The sequence below is a fragment of the Entelurus aequoreus genome, linkage group LG22, assembly GCF_033978785.1.
Source record: "Entelurus aequoreus isolate RoL-2023_Sb linkage group LG22, RoL_Eaeq_v1.1, whole genome shotgun sequence".
Lineage (NCBI taxonomy): Eukaryota > Metazoa > Chordata > Actinopteri > Syngnathiformes > Syngnathidae > Entelurus > Entelurus aequoreus.
Window position 1 is genome coordinate 10,593,932 of NC_084752.1, and position 21,526 is coordinate 10,615,457.

Genomic DNA, 21,526 nt, shown 5'->3' on the forward strand with positions numbered 1-21,526 from the left:
CCCTCAATCAAATACAAACTCATCAAAAACCTTAATTTAATGTTATCTTTTTTCTGGATTTTTTTTTTTTTTTACAATTATTTTTGTTCCAATATGAATGGTAAATGGTTTGTACTTGTATAGCACTTTTCTACCTTCAAGGTTATTTTTTACCTCACTGAATGTGCTTTCTTTGTCAGTCCCATGTGGAAAGGGTCATTGCCCATATATAAAACCCAAAACCAGTGAAGTTGGTACGTTGTGTAAATGGTAAATAAAAACAGAATACAATGATTTACAAATCCTTTTCAACTTATAATCAATCGAATAAACTGCAAAGACAACATACTTAACGTTCGAAATGGTAAACTTTGTTATTTTTTGCCAATATTAGCTCATTTGGAATTTGATGCCTGCAACATGTTTCAAAAAAGCTGGCACAAGTGGCAAAAAAGACTAATAAAGTTGAGGAATGCTCATCAAACACTTATTTGGAACATCCCACAGGTGAACAGGCTAATTGGGAACAGGTGGGTGCCATGATTGGGTATAAAAGCAGCTTACATTAAATGCTCAGTCATTCACAAACAAGGATGGGGCGAGGGTCACCACTTGTATGAGCAAATTGTTGAACAGTTTAAGAACAACATTTCTCAACCAGCTATTGCAAGGAATTTAGGGATTTCACCATTTAAGGTCCGTAATATCATCAAAAGGTTAAGAGAATCTGGAGAAATCACTGCATGTATGCAGCAAGGCTATAAAAAAACAACATTGAATGCCCGTGACCTTCGATCCCTCAGACGGTACACTCAGTGTGTAAAGGATATCACCACATGGGCTCAGGAACACTTCAGAAAATCACTGTCAGTAACTACAGTTTGTCGCTACATCTGTAAGTGCAAGTTAAAACTCTACTATGCAAAATGAAAGCCATTTATCAACAACACCCAGAAACGCTGCCGTCTTTGCTGGGCCCGAGCTCATCTAAAGATGGACGGATGCAAAGTGTAAAAGTGTTCTGTGGTCTGACGAGTTCACATTTCAAATCGTTTTTGGAAACTGTGGACGTCGTGTCCTCCGGAACAAAGAGGAAAAGAACCATCTGGACTGTTAAAGGCGCAAAGTTGAAAAGCCAGCATCTGTGATGGTATGGGGGTGTATCAGTGCCCAAGACATGGGTAACTTACACATCTGTGAAGGCACCATTAATGCTGAAAGGTACATCCAGGTTTTGGAGCAACATATGTTGCCATCCAGGCAACGTTATCATGGACGCCCCTGCTTATTTCAGCCAGACAATGCCGAGCCACGTGTTACAACAGTGTGGTTTCATAGTAAAAGAGTGCGGGTACTAGACTGGCCTGCCTGTAGTTCAGACTTGTCTCCCATTGAAAATGTGTGGTGCATTATGAAGCGTAAAATACCACAATGGAGCCCCCGGACTGTTGAACAACTTAAGCTGTACATAAAACAAGAATGGGAAAGAATTCCACCTGAAAAGCTTAAAAAATGTGTCTCCTCAGTTCCCAAACGTTTACTAAGTGTTGTTAAAAGGAAAGGTCATGTAACACAGTGGTAAAAATGCCCCTGTGGCAACTTTTTTGCAATGTGTTGCTTCCATTAAATTCTATTATTTGCAAAAAAACATTACGTTTCTCAGTTCGAACATTAAATATCTTGTCTTTGCAGTCTATTCAATTGAATATAAGTTGAAAAGGATTTGAAAATCATTGTATTCTGTTTTTATTTACCATTTACGCAATGTGCCAACTTCACTGCTTTTGGGTTTTGTACATTTGCAATTAGGAATTTTAAATTATTTCCTTTCACAGTGTCCTAAGTGACCTATGAATAAATTACTACATTAGTTCCATGAAGACGACCTTGATGGAAAAACATTTAACACCCTCTTTCCTGTTCAGTGTTGAATGAAGGCAAAGAGACATCGACACAATTTGTACCTGGAAGAACCAAATCCATATACAGGTGAGGTGATCTTCACATCAACTGTTTATTTTAATTGTATTATTATTATTTGTCCGGCTTGTTAAATCAACATTAAAAAAAATATATATATACATTATATATCAATATAGATCAATACAGTCTGCAGGGATACAGTCCGTAAGCACACATGATTGTATTTCTTTATGAAAAATAAAAATAAATAAAAAAATAAAAAAATTCCACCCCCCCAAATCTGCCCCGCCACATTATTTGACGTGCCTATAAAAGCCTATAAATAATATGTGTTAATACAATGCTTAATCTTTTCTTACAAAATATATGTGTTCTTTCCCTTTAGACATTAAAAATCATGTACTGCATGCAATTGCATATCTTTCAAAATTCACTATTATCAAAATCAAAATATTATATTATCATGTATTCCAAATATATTTTATATTAAAATAAAGATAAATACTGTACTTAAACATCTGCTTGACTTATGATTTCAAAACAAATTATCAATCAAATTGTAGACCGTAAAATTGACAATAGATTTTACGGTTCAATTCCGCCGATTGAGTTTTTTACCGTAAAATCAACTTTGGTACTGTTTTTTCCCATATACAGTAAGACTTCCGCCTTACTCCACCACCCGATCCCTAAGATCAGCCGATCAACTGCTACTGACGGTCCCTGACACAAGGCTGACGCTTAGAGGTGACAGAGCTTTCGCCGCTGCTGCTCCCAAGCTCTGGAACGACCTACCTCTGAGTGTTAGACAGGCCTCCTCTCTTCCTGTTTTTAAATCTCTCTTAAAAACATACTTTTATTCCATGGCTTTTAACACTGAGTGATATCCATCCTGCTATGGCGCCCCATAATACACCTGCTGTGAACCTGTTTTTATGTTTTTATGCTCTATTTATTTTAGTTATATATTTTTTATTGTGCTCTGTTTGTGTTGTGTTGTGTTTGCTCGGTTCTCGTATTATCTTTTAACCTGCCCATTGTACAGCCCTGTGGTAAATTTTAAATGTGCTTTATAAATAAAGTTGATTTGATTTGACACTAAAACATTAACAAAACAAATAAAAAAACATTAAAACAACAAGATTTTACGGTAAAAAAAACAAAACAAAACTGGCAGCTCTGTTGCTTGAATTTTACCGCCAAAAACAGTAATATTGTTTTTCCAATCCATTTATTACATTGTTTTATATGCTGTAAAAAAAACACTGCTTTTACTGTAAAATTCTGGTGCCTGAGCTGCCAGTTTTTAAAGTAATTTTTTTTTTTTTTTGTAAAAAAAATATATTGTTAATGTATTATATATATATACATGTATATTCCCTCTGAGGGCAACCATAACTGCGATGTGGCCCTCAATGAAAACGAGTTTGACACCCCTAGTGAACTCAATGCCCAAGAGAGTTAAATCAGTGCTGGAAAAGATAATTGTAGCCTCACAAAATATTAACACTTTGGGCAAAATTTGGACATTTTCACTCAAGTTTCCGTATTGAAAAATTAAAATAAGAATACATGTACTCTTACACCTCACCTGTCAACCAGTCATCCATTGTGCTGCCATGGGGCAAATGTAATAATTTCTTCTAATCTTTTTAATCTCTCACTAGCCTGGATAAGAATTCTGTACCACCGTTCCTTGTCCGTTCCCGTCCAAAAGCAATTCGCATCAGTGGCCGAGTGGTCACCATTTCCTTCAAGGGAGATGCACTGCCAAGTCAGATTGTGGTGGCAGGAGGCAATAAGACCGGAGTGTTTGTGCATCAAGTCACAGAAGGGAGTGCTGCACATACTGCGGGTGTCAGCCATGGAGCACAAATAGTGGAGGTCAGATTAAGTATATTTGACTACCTAACACATCTGTTGGGGTATGTAAAGTCGCTGACCAAACATTTGTCCTTTGCAGGTGAAATACCAACAGAACCAGAAAGCTATAAGGGTGGTCCTGGAAGATTCCACTTTAGAAGAAGCTATGTGGGCTCTGGGCCAGGTCACTGACTTCTGCCACCTATCTCTGCGGCCCAGACAAGATGGTATGTCCCACAGTGTGGAATTAAAAACTGTTACAGTATGTATTCTTTAAATTTGTACACTATTTTCCTTCATTGTAACTATATCTTCATTAAATAACCATAAACCAGGGGTCGGCAACCCAAAACGTTGAAAGAGCCATATTGGACCAAAAATACAAAATAATTATCTGTCTGGAGCCGCAAAAAATTAAAAGCTGTATATAAGTTTTATAATGAAGGCAACACATGATGTAATTGTCTATGTGAGCTATAATAGCCTACTATCAAAATGACTATGTGTCGCAGGCTGACTCAAATCTTCATTGACAGAAATGTTGAAATGTAATATTTATTCTACACATTTTTACAACATTAGAAACCATTAGTTGTCATGATCTGTGGTCTAGATCATGTTTTGTGTAGTTATGTTGTGTTAGTTTTGGACTCCTTTTAGTTCATGTGTGTGCACCTCCCTGAGTTTGTTTTGGTTGCCATGGTTGCTAATTATATTCACCTGTCTCTGATTAGTGTTCGGCCGCTCACCTGCTACCCGAGCACTAATCAGAGGCATTATTTAAGCCTGTCTTTGCCAGTCAGTCGGCCTGGCGTCATTGTATTGTCTGCTTCATGCAACCTCTCTATGTGAGTTTTGCCTTGTATCTAGTTTATGCTAAATGTTTGATTCATGCCATGCTACCTAAGTCTTGTTTGTTTCATGCCACAGTTACCTGAGTATTGTTTGTCCCTAGTCCATGCTAAGAAGTAGCATTAGCTCCAAGTGCGATCAACACGTTGTACCTTCGCCTTGTGTTCCGTTTTGTTTGTACTACTTTGGTAGTTTGAGAATTAAATCATGTTTTTACCTGCACGTCATGTCCGGAGTGGTCCGTCTGCATTCCTGGGAGAACGACCTTCAGCAAGCTGCGACCCCCCCACCGTGACATTAGTACATCAGAGGCTACTCAGATGGTGGAAATTACTGGCCTTTCTTGGCCAAAGGTATAGATGTGTGTGTCCAAGTTAAAGGAAACGGCAGGCTGTCTTCTTTTAATAGATTTATTACAATCTTTGGCAAGCTAGGTCATGTTTGCTGTGGTCTGGAACAACATGGCACACAAACAACTATCAGAAATGCAGCCAAAATTACATACAGATAATGTGTCATGAGACATGCGAAACTAAATTATATACAAAGAGGATTCAAGTATTGGCCCTGTGATGAGGTGGCGACTTGTCCAGGGTGTACACCGCCTTCTGCCCGAATGCAGCTGAGATAGGCTCCAGCACCCCCCGCAACCTCAAAAAGGACACGCGGTAGAAAATGGATGCATGGATGGAGGATACAAGTAAAGGATATTAAATGAACTCAAATATACCAATAAATGAGGGATAATGATGCACTATGTACATACAGTTAGCCTAAATAGCATGTTAGCATTGATTAGCATGCAGTCATGCACTGAGCAAATATGCCTGATTAGCACTCCAACAAGTCAATAACATCAACAAAGCTCACCTTTGTGCATTCATACACAGCATAAAACGTTTGGTGGACAAAATGAGACAAAGAAGGAGTGGAAGATTTTATATGTAAACAAATTGTTGCGTCACAGTCCACACTATGGTGAGTTCAAGAACTGCCGAAATTAGTCGGACAAAACGATGTTCACCAAATAGTGTCTTCAGTGAAGCATACACACAAACATATTAAACAGTGGTAGTTCTAACAATTGGGAAGGTTTGTGTCATGTTTGTCCTCAAACCAAAAAAACATACTAAAACAAAAAAACAAAATTTCCCCCATCTTTTTCCAATTTCAATCAGTTTTTAAAAATGCTCCAGGGAGCCACTCGGGCGGCACTAAGGAGCCCCATGCGGCTCGAGAGCCGCGGGTTGACGACCCCCACCCTAAAAGAAGTTGTCGTTTTTATTCTGACTATTAATAAAATCTCTCAATCAATAAATTAAAATAAAAGCACCTTTTATATCCAAACAGACCCACCCTGTGATAATGGAAAATCTATATAAGCAAGTAGCAAAATTAGAACAGTAGATGGTTCTAAATTGACCCGATACGATATGTCATGGTGCATTATCAAACTAATTACAACCTGTCATACTCTGAATTCACAAATGCAGTAGTGCAATGGAAATACCACTTGTAAAACATGACACAACACTAAATGTAGTTTTTTGTTTTTAATGTGTCACTCAAATATCTTGGTCATAAGGAAGCGCTGCTAAGAAAACATGTACATGAGCTTATTACACAACCCAAAACCAGTGAAGTTGGCACGTTGTGTAACTCATAAATAAAAACAGAATACAATGATTTGCAAATCCTTTTCAACTTATATTCAATTGAATAGACTGCAAAAACAAGATACTTAATGTTCCAACTGAGAAACTTAATTTTTTTGGCAAATAATCGTTAAGTTAGAATTTAATGGTAGCAACACATTGCAAAAAAGTTGTCACAGGGGCATTTTTACCACTGTGTTACATGGCCTTTCCTTTTAACAACACTCAGTAAACGTTTGGGAACTGAGGAAACCAATTTTTGAAGCTTTTCAGGTGGAATTCTTTCCCATTCTTGCTTGATGTACAGCTTAAGTTGTTCAACAGTCCGGGGGTCTCCGTTGTGGTATTTTAGGCTTCATAATGCGCCACACATTTTCAATGGGAGACAGGTCTGGACTACAGGCAGGCCAGTCTAGTACCTGCACTCTTTTACTACGGAACCACACTGTTGTCACACGTGCAGAATGTGGCTCGGCATTGTCTTGCTAAAATAAGCAGGGGCGTCATTGAAAAGACGTAGCTTGGATGGCAACATATGTCGCTCCAAAACCTGTATGTACCTTTCAGCATTAATGGTGCCTTCACAGGTGTGTAAGTTACCCATGCCTTGGGCACTAATACACCCCCATACCATCAAAGATGCTGGCTTTTGAACTTTGCGCCTACAACAGTCCGGATGGTTCTTTTCCTCTTTGTTCTGGAGGACAACACGTCCCCAGTTTCCAAAAACAATTTGAGATGTGGACTCGTCAGACCACAGAACACTTTTCCACTTTGCATCCGTCCATCTTAGATGAGCACAGCGAAACCGGCGGTGTTTCTGGGTGTTGTTGATAAATGGCTTTGGCTTTGCATAGTAAGGTTTTAACTTGCACTTACAGATACAGTGACTGATTGTTCCTGAGCCCATGTGGTGATGTCCTTTACACACTGATGTCGCTTTTTGATGCAGTACCGCCTGAGGGATCGACGGTCCGTAACATCATCATTCTCTGAACCTTTTAATGATATTACGGACCGTAGATGGTGAAATCCCTAAATTCCTTGCAATAGCTCGTTGACAAATGTTGTTCCTAAACTGTTGGACATTTTGCTCATGCATTTGTTGACAAAGTGGTGACCCTCGCCCCATCCTTGTTTGTGAATGACTGAGCATTTCATGGAAGCTGCTTTTATACCCAATCATGTTGAAATGTAATATTTATTCTACACATTTTTACAACATTGGAAAACATTAGTAAAACTTCTCAGAGGGTGAGATAACTCCTGGAAATGAGTGTATTTGAATGGCCGAAGGTATAGATGTGTGTGTCCAAGTTAAAGGAAACGTCAGGCTGTCTTCTTCTAATGGATTTATTACAATCTTTGCAAGCTGGGTAACGTTTGCTGTGGTCTGGAACAACATGGCAAACAAACAACTATCAGAAATGCAGCCACTATAACATACAGATAATGTGTCATGAGTCATGCAAATATAAATTAAATACACAGAGGACATAAGTAAAGGAAATTAAATGAGCTCATATATACCTACAAATGAGGCATAATGATGCAATATGTACATACAACTAGCCTAAATAGCACTTTAGCATCGATTAGCTTGCAGTCATGCACTGACCAAATATGCCTGATTAGCACTCCAACAAGTCAATAACATCAACACAGCTCACCTTTGTGCATTCACGCACAGCATAAAACGTTTGGTGGACAAAATGAGACAAAGAAGGAGTGGCATAAAACACGTCTTTCTGTGGCAGCGTCGGAGAAAGTCGTACATGTCATCAGTGAAGCATGAACACAAACATTTTAAACAGTGGGCTTTCTAACAATTAGGAAGGGTTGTGTCATGTTTGTCCTCCTACAGAAACCATTTTTTTGCCATTTGCATACATTTTTGAAAAAGCTCCATGGAGCCACCAGGGCGCCGCTAAAAAGCCACATGTGGCTCTAGAGCGGTGGGTTGCTGACCCCCGGTTTAACAGAACACATTTTGTTTGACAATTGTCTATTTTTCACAAATACAACGTTTATGTAATGACAATTTTATAACAATAAAATGATTGGTGTTTACGGCTGTCACTCACCCGGTCTCGTCAACATGTACGCTAGCTCTCCAAATTGCTATTATAAGCTAACAACACCTAAAGCTAATGTGCGTGCATTTGTTACGTACGTACGTAATTATTTAATTACTCCTTGAGAGGGTGGACTGCAACAAGTCAATAACATCAACAAAGCTCCCCTTTTTGCATTCACGCACAGCATAAAACGTTTGGTGGACAAAATGAGACAAAGAAAGAGTGGCATAAAACACGTCTTTCTGTGGCGGTGGCGGAGAAAGTCGTACATGTAAACAAACTGTCGAGTCACAGTCCACAGAACGGTGAGTTCAAGGGCCGCTGAAATTAGTAGGACAAAATGGCGCTCGCCAAAGTGAAGCATAAACGCAAACATTTTAAGCAGTGGGATTTCTAACACTTAGGAAGGTTTGTCTGTCCTACAGAAATCATATTACAACAAAAAACCTATATTTGTTACGTGTACAGAGGGAAGAATGCGGGACAGACCGCATGGATGTCGTTTAGCTCTATATTTATTAACATATATAACAAGAAATGAAGTGTATAAACTAATCCAAAATGTGTATGGTGTGACTGTGTGCAGCGATTAACTGAGGAGTGTTACCAGGAGTGTGGCATGAGAGGCGGAAGTCCAAGATGGGCAAGGCAGACTCGAAAGTCCAGAGACAGGCAGGAAGTCGGGGGAAATAGCGAGGCGTCAAAAGTCCGTGTCCAGGCGGGAGGTCGAGATCCAAGAGGCAGCCAGGGAACCAGAGGGAATACGGGGAGACGAGACACACATCTCGTGACGCGGGAATGAAGGAATGCTGCTGGAAGGTGACAAGGGGACACAAGACAAATGAACACGGAGGGGTAGAAAACACAGAGAGAGAGAGAGGGTGCATAGAGCTAGATGAGTCGGCTTACTGTACTGAACAGGTCGCTACGTTCTGGCCCGGAACGCAGGTTTGCACTGGCTTAAGAAGGCGAGGAAGCCACCAGGGCGCTGCTAAAGAGCCGCGGGTTGCTGACCCCCGACCTAGATCAACAGTACTTGATCACAATTACTTACATTTCTGCACTAATTAAAACACTGTTATTTTTCAGACTACGAAGCTTTGCTGCAACAATTGCAAAACGATAAAATGTCATCAGGCGACTCCTTCTACGTGCGCGTCAACGTGACCATCCCAGCAGGTCCAAAAGGGACCATGGCTGTTTCCTGCAATGACATTCTGCATGTGACCAACACACGCCCTGCCAACACTGATGACTCATGGTATGCGAGTCAAGTTGACGCCTACAAGCTTCTGGCACACCAGAGTAGACTTGTACCCAACTACTACAGGTATTTATTGAACCAACCACATTGACTGGTTGGGTAAATGAAACCTTTAGCTGCAGAAAATAATGTTCCTGATTTGTCACAGAGCGCAGCGACTGCTTATACGGGCTATTGAAGAAATGAACTTTCAAACCCGGAAGTCTGAGAAGGTGCGAGTATTGTTAGGTAATGACTTCCTGTACCCTATTCGGTTTGTCTCTACTTGTGTGCTCTCAAAAGGAAGGACATGTTGTGGCCCAGAATACACGGAAAGCAGTGAGAATCGTAAGCACGTGTCAGCAGGGCCGAAACCCTTTGTGGGTCAGCGTGGAAAATGAAAAGAGCAAAAGCACGGAATCGGGTATGAGGACACACCATTTGGAAAGTCACAAGTCTTCAAGTCTGTACAGCAGGGGTGTCAAACGTACGGCCGGATCAGGCCCACGAACAGGTTTTATTCGCATCACGCACAGCATAAAACGTTTGGTGGACAAAATGAGACAAAGAAGGAGAGGCATAAAACACGTCTTTCTGTGGCGGCGGCGGAGAAAGTCGTGCATGTAAAACAAACTGTCGAGTCACAGTCCACAGAACGGTGAGTTCAAGAGCAGCTGATATTAGTAGGACAAAACGGCGCTCGCCAAATACTCTCATCAGCGAAGCATAAATTAACCTGACATTTTTGAACGAAATAAACTGCTGTTCTAAATGTGTCCACTGGATGTCGCAATAGCAATTCTTTGTATCTTTGTAGATGATGCTACATATGTACAAAATAAACCACATGATGTTAGTACCATCAGTCGAGGAAAATGATCAAACTACGTAAATAACACATTGTGATTGGATTTTGATAATTTTCTGTCAAGATAAAAAAAATATAACACCAATGACTGATGAACAATATCACATAAGTTATTCAGAAAGTATAAATAACGACAAATAAAGATAGAACAGGTAAGTGTAAAAAAAAAAAAAACACCATTATGATTTTTACAATTTCAGAATGTGCTTACTCTATTTTTAAACACAGAAAACAATCTGAAGTTGTCTTTATTTTTAACTTATCGTGCCGTGATTTTACCAGTCCGGCCCACTTGGGAGTAGATTTGTCCTCCATGTGGCCCCCGATCTAAAATGAGTTTCACACCCCTGCTCTACAGTGACCAAAAAAAATTACATTAGTCATAATTTGGTTCTATTGCCTCCCCTGTAGGTGAAACATCGGCACCTAGAAGTTGCATGACCCTCATGCCCTATACATTGGTCACCCCCCACTTCCCTCCCATATGCAGACCAGTCCTGTTACTGCCCTCTATTCTGGGACGCATCCTGGAAAATAAGGTTGCAAGTTGGCAAGGCTTTGAGCTCTGTGAACCAGGTAAGAGATAGTATACATAATCAAGCACGGGCGTTGAACTTGTTATTTTACGGTAAAAATCTGGCGACTGAGCTGACAGTTTTTTTTTTCGTAAACTATAGGTTTTATGTTTATACAGTGCATTACTGTTATTTCAAAGGGGGCCAAGGTAATTTTCATTGAGGGCCATACAACAGTTATGGCTGCACTCTTTAAACAGTAAAAAAAAACATGAATATAAATGCATAAGGATGTACGGTATACCGGTATTAGTATAGTACCGCGATACTAATGAATCATATTCGGTACTATACCATCTCTGAAAAGTACCGGTCCCCCACCCCCACGCCCCTCCGTCCTCATCACGTCGTGACATTGCTGGTTTACCAGTAGAGGAGCATGTTCGGCAGCGCACAATCACGGAGTACTTACAAGCAGACACGGTGTGTTGACAGAAAGGGGAGAACAGACGCATTTTTGCCTATAAATTGACGATAAAGGTGAAGTTATAACACTGAAATGCACTCAGGAAGAGGTGCTTTAAGACATGGCTAGCTAGCTAGCAGCTAAAATGTTTTAGCTACTTCTAAATCCCTAATCCTCGCCTCCATGGCGACAAATACGGTACGTTTCTTACAAGTATCATCCCTGCAGGACGAGGAATAGCTAAACATGCTTCACTACACACCGTAGCTCACCGGCATCAAAATGTAAACAAACGCCATGGGTGGATCTACACCTGACATCCACTGTAATGATACCAAGTACAGGAGTGTATCTGGTCAGTAGTACTATGATTACATCGATATTTTTAGCATCACAAAATCTATTTCCGTTTTTAAAAAATGTATATTGTGTTTATAAACTCAGGAAATATGTACCTGGACACATGAGGACTTTGAATATGACCAATGTATGATCCTGTAACTACTTGGTATTGGATTGATTTCTAAATTTGAGGTATCATTCAAAACTAATGTAAAGTATCCAAACAACAGAAGAATAAGTGATTATTACATTTTAACAGAAGTGTGGATAGAACATGTTAAAAGAGAAAGTAAGCAGATATTAACAGGAAATGAACAAGTAGATGAATAATTCATTTTCTTCCACTTGTCCTTAATAATTTTGCCAAGATAATAGAATGGAAAATGACACAATATGTTACTGCATGTCAGCAGCTAAAAAGGAGCTGTTATGATCCGCTGCCCGGATCATATTTCTGGTTACGTTTTCAAGGCACTTGTGTTTTCTGTTAGTTTTGGACTCCTTGAGTGCCTGTTTGTACACCTGAGTTTGTTGCCGTGGCTGCTTATTGTTTTCACCTGCCGCGTGTGTTTCCGACGCGCACCTGTTATTCATCACTGTCATTATTATATAAGCCTGCCTTCCCATTCAGTCTGTGTTGCTTCGTAGTTTGTTTCCTTACAACAGATGACGACTTTTGTTCCTGCCCTGAAACCTTCTAGCTCCCACGCTAAAGGCTATGTTAACCTTCTAGCTTCCACGCTAAAGGCTATGTTAACCTTCTAGCTTCCACGCTAAAGGCTATGTTAACCTTCTAGCTTCCACGCTAAAGGCTCTGTTTACCTTCTAGCGCCCACACTAAAGGCTATGTTAACCTTCTAGCTTCCACGCTAAAGGCTCTGTTTACCTTCTAGCTTCCACGCTAAAGGCTATGTTAACCTTCTAGCTTCCACGCTAAAGGCTCTGTTTACCTTCTAGCTTCCACGCTAAAGGCTATGTTAACCTTCTAGCTTCCACGCTAAAGGCTCTGTTTACCTTCTAGCGCCCACGCTAAAGGCTATGTTTACCTTCTAGCTCCCACGCTAGCTCCTTTTGTTTCTGCTTTAAGTGCTATGAGCACGTTTTGTTTGTTCAGTATTATTTATTTCTTAAATAAATAATTTCTTACCTGCAAGCTGTGTCCGAAGCCCGATCTGCATTCCTGGGAGAACGAACATTTGCATCACCATGCGCCCAGGTCGTCACAGGAGCCTTTGTTTGTTTACTTACTACTAAAAGACAAATTGTCTTGTATGTTCACTATTTTATTTAAGGACAAAATTGCAATAAGAAACATATGTTTAATGTACCCTAAGATTTTTTGTTCAAATAAAGCCAATAATGACATTTTTGTCGTCCCCTTTAAGTTAAGTTAAAGTACCAATGATTGTCACACACACACTAGGTGTGGTGAAATTTGTCCTCCGCATTTGACCCATCACCCTTGATCACCCCCTTGGAGGTGAGGGGAGCAGTGATCAGCAGCGGTGGCCGCGCCCGGGAATAATTTTTGGTTATTTAACCCCTAATTCCAACCCTTGATGCTGAGTGCCAAGCAGGGAGGTAATGGGTCCAGACACTCTAACCACTAGGCCACTGAGTAGGTGAAAAGTATAGAAATACATTTTGGTACCGATACCAACATTTTGGTATCGGTACCAAACACTAATAAGGATTTGCTTCATGATATTTTTACATAATTGCCTATGCATTTGCTTATTTAATTCTGTTTTGTTTTTACGTACATTTCAAAAAAGTATATAGTTCAACCTAGCAGAACATTTGCCTGAATTTTTACAGAAATTTATTTTTTTTACAGCATAATACTGTAAGTGTGTAATCAGTTCTTGACCCATAATCGATGACAAATAGCTTGCCTTGTTGTCTCTGGTATAGTACTGCACCTAGCCTTCCTGAGATGCATCGCAGTGTTGTACAAATGCTTGTTAAAAATAAGGGTAGCTTAGGACCGGTGAATTAATTAGGTACTCAAAGATTTGACCGATGACTTTTTGATGTTTTTCAGTCCACTTCACTGGCTGGCTTGAGGGAAGCTGGTCTGACTTGTTAACTCTTAACCTGTCCTTGACCTTTCAACTCTACCATCTTTGTTCCTTTCTGTGGATAACAGATTATAAAGAGGTTTTTCAATGCGAGAAAAGTTTGGGATGCATGGTCGATGGTAGGAAAGAAACCCTAGCATCTTCCTGCCTTCCACAACTGTTCCAGGGTTGCGGTGTTTCAAACTTCATGGATCCCAACTCTGGCTTCTTCAGTAGTCTGACTCAGCGTCTGCATGTATTTAATTTTTTTTGGAGACTTTGTTACACATATTTTTATTTTGTTTCGACTGCCTCTCTAATTCAACACGAGCTGCTTCGTTCAAAGTCTTATCTGTTCCTCTCAGATCAGTAAGACAAGATTTAAGCTAAAATGTGATGTGATCACTTATGTTGCGTCGGACCAGTTCTTCCTCCCAGGGAATCTAAGTTACTGGTCAATCCACAGTTCTTTCGATGACGTATATGCTGGGTAAGAAGGACCATCAAGACAGAATAGGAATATTTTCAAGTTTTAGGAGATCGGTTTAACCAATACATTCATATCGGCTACTCTAGTTGATCTGACATTCAAACGGAAAAGCCAACTTATTTCACACAAAAAGCCCCCCCACCCTCGCAACACTGATTAGGAAGATTTGGGGGTTTGGTTTCACATTCCTGATGGTTTAAGACACTAAATAGACAATCTGAAGACAGAGAGACTGATAGAATATACAAAGGAAAAGTACTAGCTACTCTAAACATGGCTATGCAGAAAGAACTCTTAAAAATATATGCCTTCTCTACACTTAACAGCCCCGTACTAATTGACCGTAAGAAATTGTACTGTCCATCTGACCCGCCATCTCTTGAAGAAAGTAACAGTCTCTCTTTTAATTCAACGGCTCTAAATAGGAAGTTTTGAGGGGACTCACGGCTGTCCTGTCTAATGCTCACCAGTCTGTGGAAAAGGTCTGTTGAACTGTCTTCCTTGCAATGGCCCTTTAATATGGTCCTCAGTTGGGGTAGGATGTCACTTTTTTATCTCCGACACGTCTCCAAGACTCAAACCTGGAATTATTGCCTTCACCACAGCTTCTTTAATCTCCCTTTGCTGATTCCTCTGTCAATATGATGCATTAATTTGGTGTAAGAGAGTCTGACTTTGTGTCCCTTTACACCAATGTGTCCACAAATCTTGAAATATTTCCTAATTGATGCTTCAGGAAGCCTGCTCACAGCTGTAGGCATCATGTTTTGGTAAGCTGTCACCTGCTGTGAGGATGCAGTGTTTGCTCTTTGACTCTGCCTCCTCACTTCATCTTGCACTGCTTGATTGTTTGATTGCAGCTTTGGGCATTTCTCTGCTAAACTAACTTACCTGTCTGCTCCATTGCTGTGTTGTGCAGTGCACAACTCACGACTTTCCGTGTTTTGTGCTTACTCAGCTCAACCATCAAGTTGCAACTCAGGTATGTTGCAACTTAATATTCTTCATGATCAATAATACTGTCCATAGATTCTTCTATTTTTCCTGATTAACTTCCGTCTGGTTAAAGTTAAAGTTAAAGTCCCAACAATAGTCACACATTCATGAGGTGTGGTGAAATTATCCTCTGCATTTGACCCATCCCCATTTTCACCCCTTGGGAGGTGAGGGGAGCAGTGAGCAGCAGCGGTGGCCGCGCTCAGGAATCATTTTGGTGATTTAACCAGTGACGTGCGGTGAGGTTCATGGCTGGTGAGGCACTGACTTCATCACAGTCAGATTTACAAACATATGAACCCTAAAGAGTATCTTATTCACCATTTGATTGGCAGCAGTTAACGGGTTAATGTTTAAAAGCTCATACTAGCATTCTTCCCTGCTTGGCACTCAGCATCAAGGGTTGGAATTGGGGGTTAAATCACCAACAATTATTCCCAGGCGCGGCGCCGCTGCTGCCCACTGCTCCCCTCACCTCCCAAGGGATGGGTCAAATGCAGAGGACAAATGTCACCACGCCTAGTGTGTGTGTGACAATCATTGCTACTTTAACTTAACTTTAACTTTACACATACAAACTGTAGCACACAAAAAAGCACATTTAATAAAAAAAAAAACGTTATTATGGTCTTACCTTTACTTATAAATGAAGTCCATGCGCAGCTGTTGTGCTGGATTAATGCACCCCCGCCGTAGAATGCACCCCCTGACGGGAGTGTTATATCAACTAAAGCCCACACTTAAACTTTCCACGTGCAAGATTGAATCTATTTTAAAAAGTTATTTAATAAGAAGCCAAAAAGTGCAAAAACAATAATGTTCGTGTTGGAGGAGTTGTTGTGAATGAATGAAATATGAAATCCGTGCTGCAGTCTGCATGTGTACCTAATGTTGTGGCCCTGCAGTCATTCACCGTTTCCGTGTTCCTACGCGTTCATCACTTATGCCAAAATCACAATTCTATATTAGATCAACCTTGCCCATGCATTTATAAACATGTTTGGCACTAGTCTTACTAGTTAGAAATAGTCACTTCCTTGCCTGCAACACACAGCACATCAACGACTATTACAGCGTATGACGACATGGACTGCACAATGTGAAGTGAATATTGAAGGACCCCTGTTCGGGGTTAAAAGGGCCCCATAGGTGTCTCAGGTGCCTTTTTAAACTTTATCAAACGTTTTTTGAATCATTAGCCACTGATATATTTCTGTCATCCTTTTTACATAAACAGTGCATTTCATCAACACAAAATCAAACAAAGCATAAATCATTAATATTTCCTATTAAATAACAAACCCCATATTGTCCATCAACACTATTACTATGGGTCTCAGTACTTTTTACACACTATTAACTAGATCAGGCCTGGGCAATTATTTTGACTCGGGGGGGGTGGCAAATGTAGAGAAAAAAATGTGTCTGGGGGGCCGGTATATCTAATGTTTGGGAACACTAGTACAAAACCTCACAATAATGTCTGATTGAATGCTAAAAACGTTATGACAGACCGCCTTAAAAAATGGAATGGAATTTTTAATTTTTTTTACTGAATGAGACACCCAGAATGTACATGGAAATAAAGAATGTGGGATTTACAACATTATCTATGAACGATAAAACACTGAATATTGACAACATATGGAGTTCACCCCCCCCCCCCCCCCCCCTCGATCGACATATTTTACAATCAAGCGAAACGCAACAAAAATGCAACAAACAGCGAAATATGAACGCAAAGGGTAAAAAAAACTAAAAAACACCTACAATCTGATATATCACTAAGCTTAAGAACTTTGTTGTAAAAATCTCCTTCCGCATCTCCACCCGCATTTCAGGCTGGCCGCTCTGGAAACACTCTGTGGAAACGCTCCCCACCCACACTGCTTGGTACCTCACCTGAGCTGCTGTGACTTAGATTACCATAGTAACTAATTAGATTACCATAGTAACTAACTAGATTACCATAGTAACTAGTATATCATGCAAAAGCGCAGATTCCAACCATTGAAATATTTTGTATAATTCAAGACATACGGTCATTTGAAAATGTCACATCATAATGGCAGCTACAGATTCCATCTTAAAAATAAAAAATAAATATTTGGAGATGTCCGGCGGGCCAGATTGAAAAGCTTAACGGGCCTTAGTTTGCCCAGGCCTGAACTAGATCCACTCGACGTCCATCATCATCGGCGGTCACTTGAACGAGTATGACGATCCTCCCTGTAGGGGTGTATCCCTTTATGTTGGATGCCTGTGCGTGACTTTGTTTTGCGTGGGGAGCCTGGTGCACATACAGTCACCACACGATCCTTGACAGAATCGGGTCAGGGTCCAGTGGCATGGAGTCCAAGACGACTGGGGACCCTTTTCTGCTGCAGCCTTGTGGTAGTTCTTAAATCTACCGTCTTCCGCCTGCTCCGCCGTTGAGGTCTTTGCGTATCCCTGGCTAGGTACTAGGCCTTTGCCAAGGGCCACCTGGGGTAACAGTAGTAAAGGGGTTAACCTCCTAGTGCCCCAAGACCCTATAGAGGAGCCTCCACTGCCGGATGCACTTTAACGTCATGCCCAGGACACGACGTCCATTGCACCGGTCACCCACTTCTGGGGTCCCCTCCATGGTTTCTCATTGTATCCCATTGGGTTGAGTTTTTTCTTGCCCTGATGTGGGATCTGAGCCGAGGATGTCATTGTGGCTTGTGCAGCCCTTTGAGACACTTGTGATTAAGGGCTATATAAATAAACTTTGATTGATTGATTGATATTATTATCAGGCTTTCGCTGGCCACATAAAATGATGCGGCGGGCCAGATCTAGTCCCCAGGCCTTGAGTTTGACACTGGAGCTGTGGTGCAATTGTAAAATGTTAAATTTCGTAAAACAATGTTACATCAATAAAAACTTCTTTTTTTTTTTCAAAATCCCTTTTCTGGCTCATTTCAGAGATGTTGAGCCCGAGTGATCACTCAGGGCGACTGAATAAATCCCAGGTTCTGGAGGAGTGTGGGCAGGGAAGCAACTGCTGTTATACCCTGCAGAGTGTGGAGAAAGTCATGAAGAAGGTTAGCGCTTAACCCTTTAAATTAATTTGGTCTCCATTATGGCTTGTGACATCTCTGTGTGGCTTAAAAAAGTGTGAGTGATCAATGCATTTATGTGCAGTTCCTTGTTTTTTACAAACCCCAAAACCAGTGATGTTGGCACGTTGTGTAAATTGTGAATGAAAACACAAAAAAAAAGATTTGCAAATCCTTTTCAACCTATATTCAATTGAATAATTCTATTGAATAGACTGCAAAAACAAGATATTTAACGTTCGAACTGCAAAACGTAGTTATTTTTTGCAAATATTAGCTCATTTGGAATTTGATGCCTGCAACATGTTTCAAAAAAGACTGAGAAAAGTTGAGGAATGCTCATCAAACACTTATTTGGAACATCCCACAGGTGAACAGGCTAATTGGGAACAGGTGGGTGCCATTATTGGGTATAAAAGCAGCTTCCATGAAATGCTCAGTCATTCACAAACAAGGATGGGGCGAGAGTCACCACTTTGTGAACAAATGCGTGAGCAAATTGTCCAACAGTTTAAAAACAATATTTCTCAACCAGCTATTGCAAGGAATTTACGGATTTCACCATCTACGGTCTGGAATATCATCAAAAGGTTCAGAGAATCTGGAGAAATCACTGCACGTAAGTGATGATGCTACGGACCTTAGATCCCTCAGGCGGTGTTGCATCAAAAAGCGACATCAGTGTGTAAAGGATATTACCACATGGGCTCAGGAACACTTCAGAAAACCACTGTCAGTAACTACAGTTGGTCGCTACATCTGTAAGTGCAAGTTAAAACTCTACTATGCAAAGCGAAAGCCATTTATCAACAACACCCAGAAACACTGCCGGCTTCACTGGGCCCGAGCTCATCTAAGATGGACTGATGCAAAGTGGAAAAGTGTTCTCTGGTCTGACGAGTCCACATTTCAAATTGTTTTTGGAAACTTTGGACGTCCTGTCCTCCGGACCAAAGAGGAAAAGGACCATCCGGATTGTTATAGGCACAAAGTTGAAAAGCCAGCATCTGTGATGGTATGGGGGTGTATTAGTGCCCAAGACATGGGTAACTTACACATCTGTGACGGCACCATTAATGCTGAAAGGTACATACAGGTTTTGGAGCAACATATGTTGCCATCCAAGCAACGTTATCATGGACGCCCCTGCTTATTTCAGCAAGACAATGCCAAGCCACGTGTTACAACAGCGTGGCTTCATAGTAAAAGAGTGCAAGTACTAGACTGGCCTGCCTGTAGTCCAGACCTGTCTCCCACTGAAAATGTGTGGCGCATTATGAAGCCTAAAATACCACAACGGAGACCCCGCACTGTTGAACAACTTAAGCTGTACATCAAGCAAGAATGGGAAATAATTCCACCTGAAAAGCTTCAAAAATTGGTTTCCTCAGTTCCCAAACGTTTACAGAGTGTTGTTAAAAGGAAAGGCCATGTAACACAGTGGTAAAAATGCCCCCGTGACAACAATTTTGCAATGTGTTGCTGCCATTAAATTCTAAGATAATGATTATCTGCAAAAAAAAAATAAAAAAATTCTCAGTTCAAACATTAATTATCCTGCCTTTGCAGTCTATTCAATTGAATATAAGTTGAAAAGTATTTGCAAATAATTGTATTCTGTGTTTACAAATTACACAACGTGCCAACTTTTCTGGTTTTGGGTTTTGTATAAAGATACACATTTTGGTGCATTTATGAGCAAGTAAAACAACTTTTGCTTGTGCACTCTCTTTAAGCAGGACACCAGTCTGTCCTGTATGTGTCACAATTTGCTCTGGGTCCAAGGTGTATTCAATAGTGAAACTTACTGATAAACACGTGTTGTTGGAAGCAGAGCAAATTATGGCTCGGCCACTTGTTTGCATAGAACTGGATTTATAGCCATTTTTTTTGTTCCTAATCTATTAATTAAATTAGATTAAATATTCTGGGCTATTTACAACAGTAACATTAGAAAACTCAGAGGTTAAATGCATAGACTTTAACTGGAGCATTTGCGGTATTATTACACATTTGTGGATTATTTTGAGTCATTCTCTTGCGCCAAGGGATTATCATTATTAGCTGGAGGATTATTCAAGGTAATTATTATATCAGTGTTTCACAAACTTTATTGAGCCAAGGCACATATTCGCACAAGTAATTATTCACTGTCTGCCATGTATGGGACACACGTGTAATTGCTCTGCTGTCACTGCATCTAGCTGGTATAGACAGAGCAACAAATGTACATGATTTGTAATACATGTTTTTTTTTCCCAGGTACACTTTGTGATTGAGAATGACTGAATTAAGACACATTTGTGTTGTAGCTGCAAATGTGCTAGTGCAAAAGCAAGGCTCAACCCTCTGCTTTTGCATTTTAATGTTGCCACAACCCATTATCTGCTTATTATACAGTGAAGTTGGCAAGTTGTGTAAATGGTAAATAAAAACAGAACACAATGATTTGCAAATCCTTTTCAACCTATATTCAATTGAATAGACTGCAAAAACAAGATACTTAATGTTCAAACTGAGAAACTTAATATTTTTTGCAAATAACCATGAACTTAGAATTTAATGGCAGCAACACATTGCAAAAAAGTTGGCACAGGGGCATTTTTACCACTGTGTTACATGGCCTTTCCTTTTAACAACACTCAGTAAACGTTTGGGAACTGAGGAGACCAATTTTTGAAGCTTTTCAGGTGGAAATCTTTCCCAATCTTGCTTGATGTACAGTTTAAGTTGTTCAACAGTCCGGGGTCTCCTTTGTGGTATTTTAGGATTCATAATGTGCCACACATTTTCAATGGGAGACAGGTCTGGACTACATGCAGGCCAGTCTAGTACCTGCAATCTTTTCTTCTTCTGTTGTTGATAAATGGCTTTGGCTTTGCATAGTAGAGTTTTAACTTGCACTGACAGATGTAGCCACGAATTGTAGTTACTAACAGTGGTTTTCTGAAGTGTTCCTGAGCCTATGTGGTGATATCCTATACACACTGATGATCTAAGGTCCAAAATATCATCGCTTACGTGCAGTGATTTCTCCAGATTCTCCGAAACTTTTGATGATATTACAGACCGTAGATGGTGAAATCCCTAAATTCCTTGCAATAGCTCATTGA

General features: G+C 40.3%; 1 protein-coding gene across 5 annotated transcripts in view; it reads left to right on the forward strand.

Moving 5' to 3' along the window:
* The window catches only part of card14 (caspase recruitment domain family, member 14), a 69,266-nt gene that overhangs the window by 45,119 nt on the left and 2,621 nt on the right, over window positions 1-21,526 (forward strand). For 2 of the 5 annotated variants that reach the window (XM_062032363.1, XM_062032359.1), the window contains 10 exons: window positions 1,905-1,968; window positions 3,570-3,786; window positions 3,866-3,992; window positions 9,440-9,680; window positions 9,763-9,826; window positions 9,897-10,017; window positions 10,873-11,037; window positions 15,071-15,104; window positions 15,195-15,316; window positions 18,280-18,398. In XM_062032363.1, the coding sequence (XP_061888347.1) occupies window positions 1,905-1,968; window positions 3,570-3,786; window positions 3,866-3,992; window positions 9,440-9,680; window positions 9,763-9,826; window positions 9,897-10,017; window positions 10,873-11,037; window positions 15,071-15,104; window positions 15,195-15,316; window positions 18,280-18,398 (1,274 nt within the window). The remainder of the gene's footprint in view (window positions 1-1,904; window positions 1,969-3,569; window positions 3,787-3,865; window positions 3,993-9,439; window positions 9,681-9,762; window positions 9,827-9,896; window positions 10,018-10,872; window positions 11,038-15,070; window positions 15,105-15,194; window positions 15,317-18,279; window positions 18,399-21,526) is intronic. The other 3 variants (XM_062032360.1, XM_062032361.1, XM_062032362.1) reach the window with 3 other exon arrangements.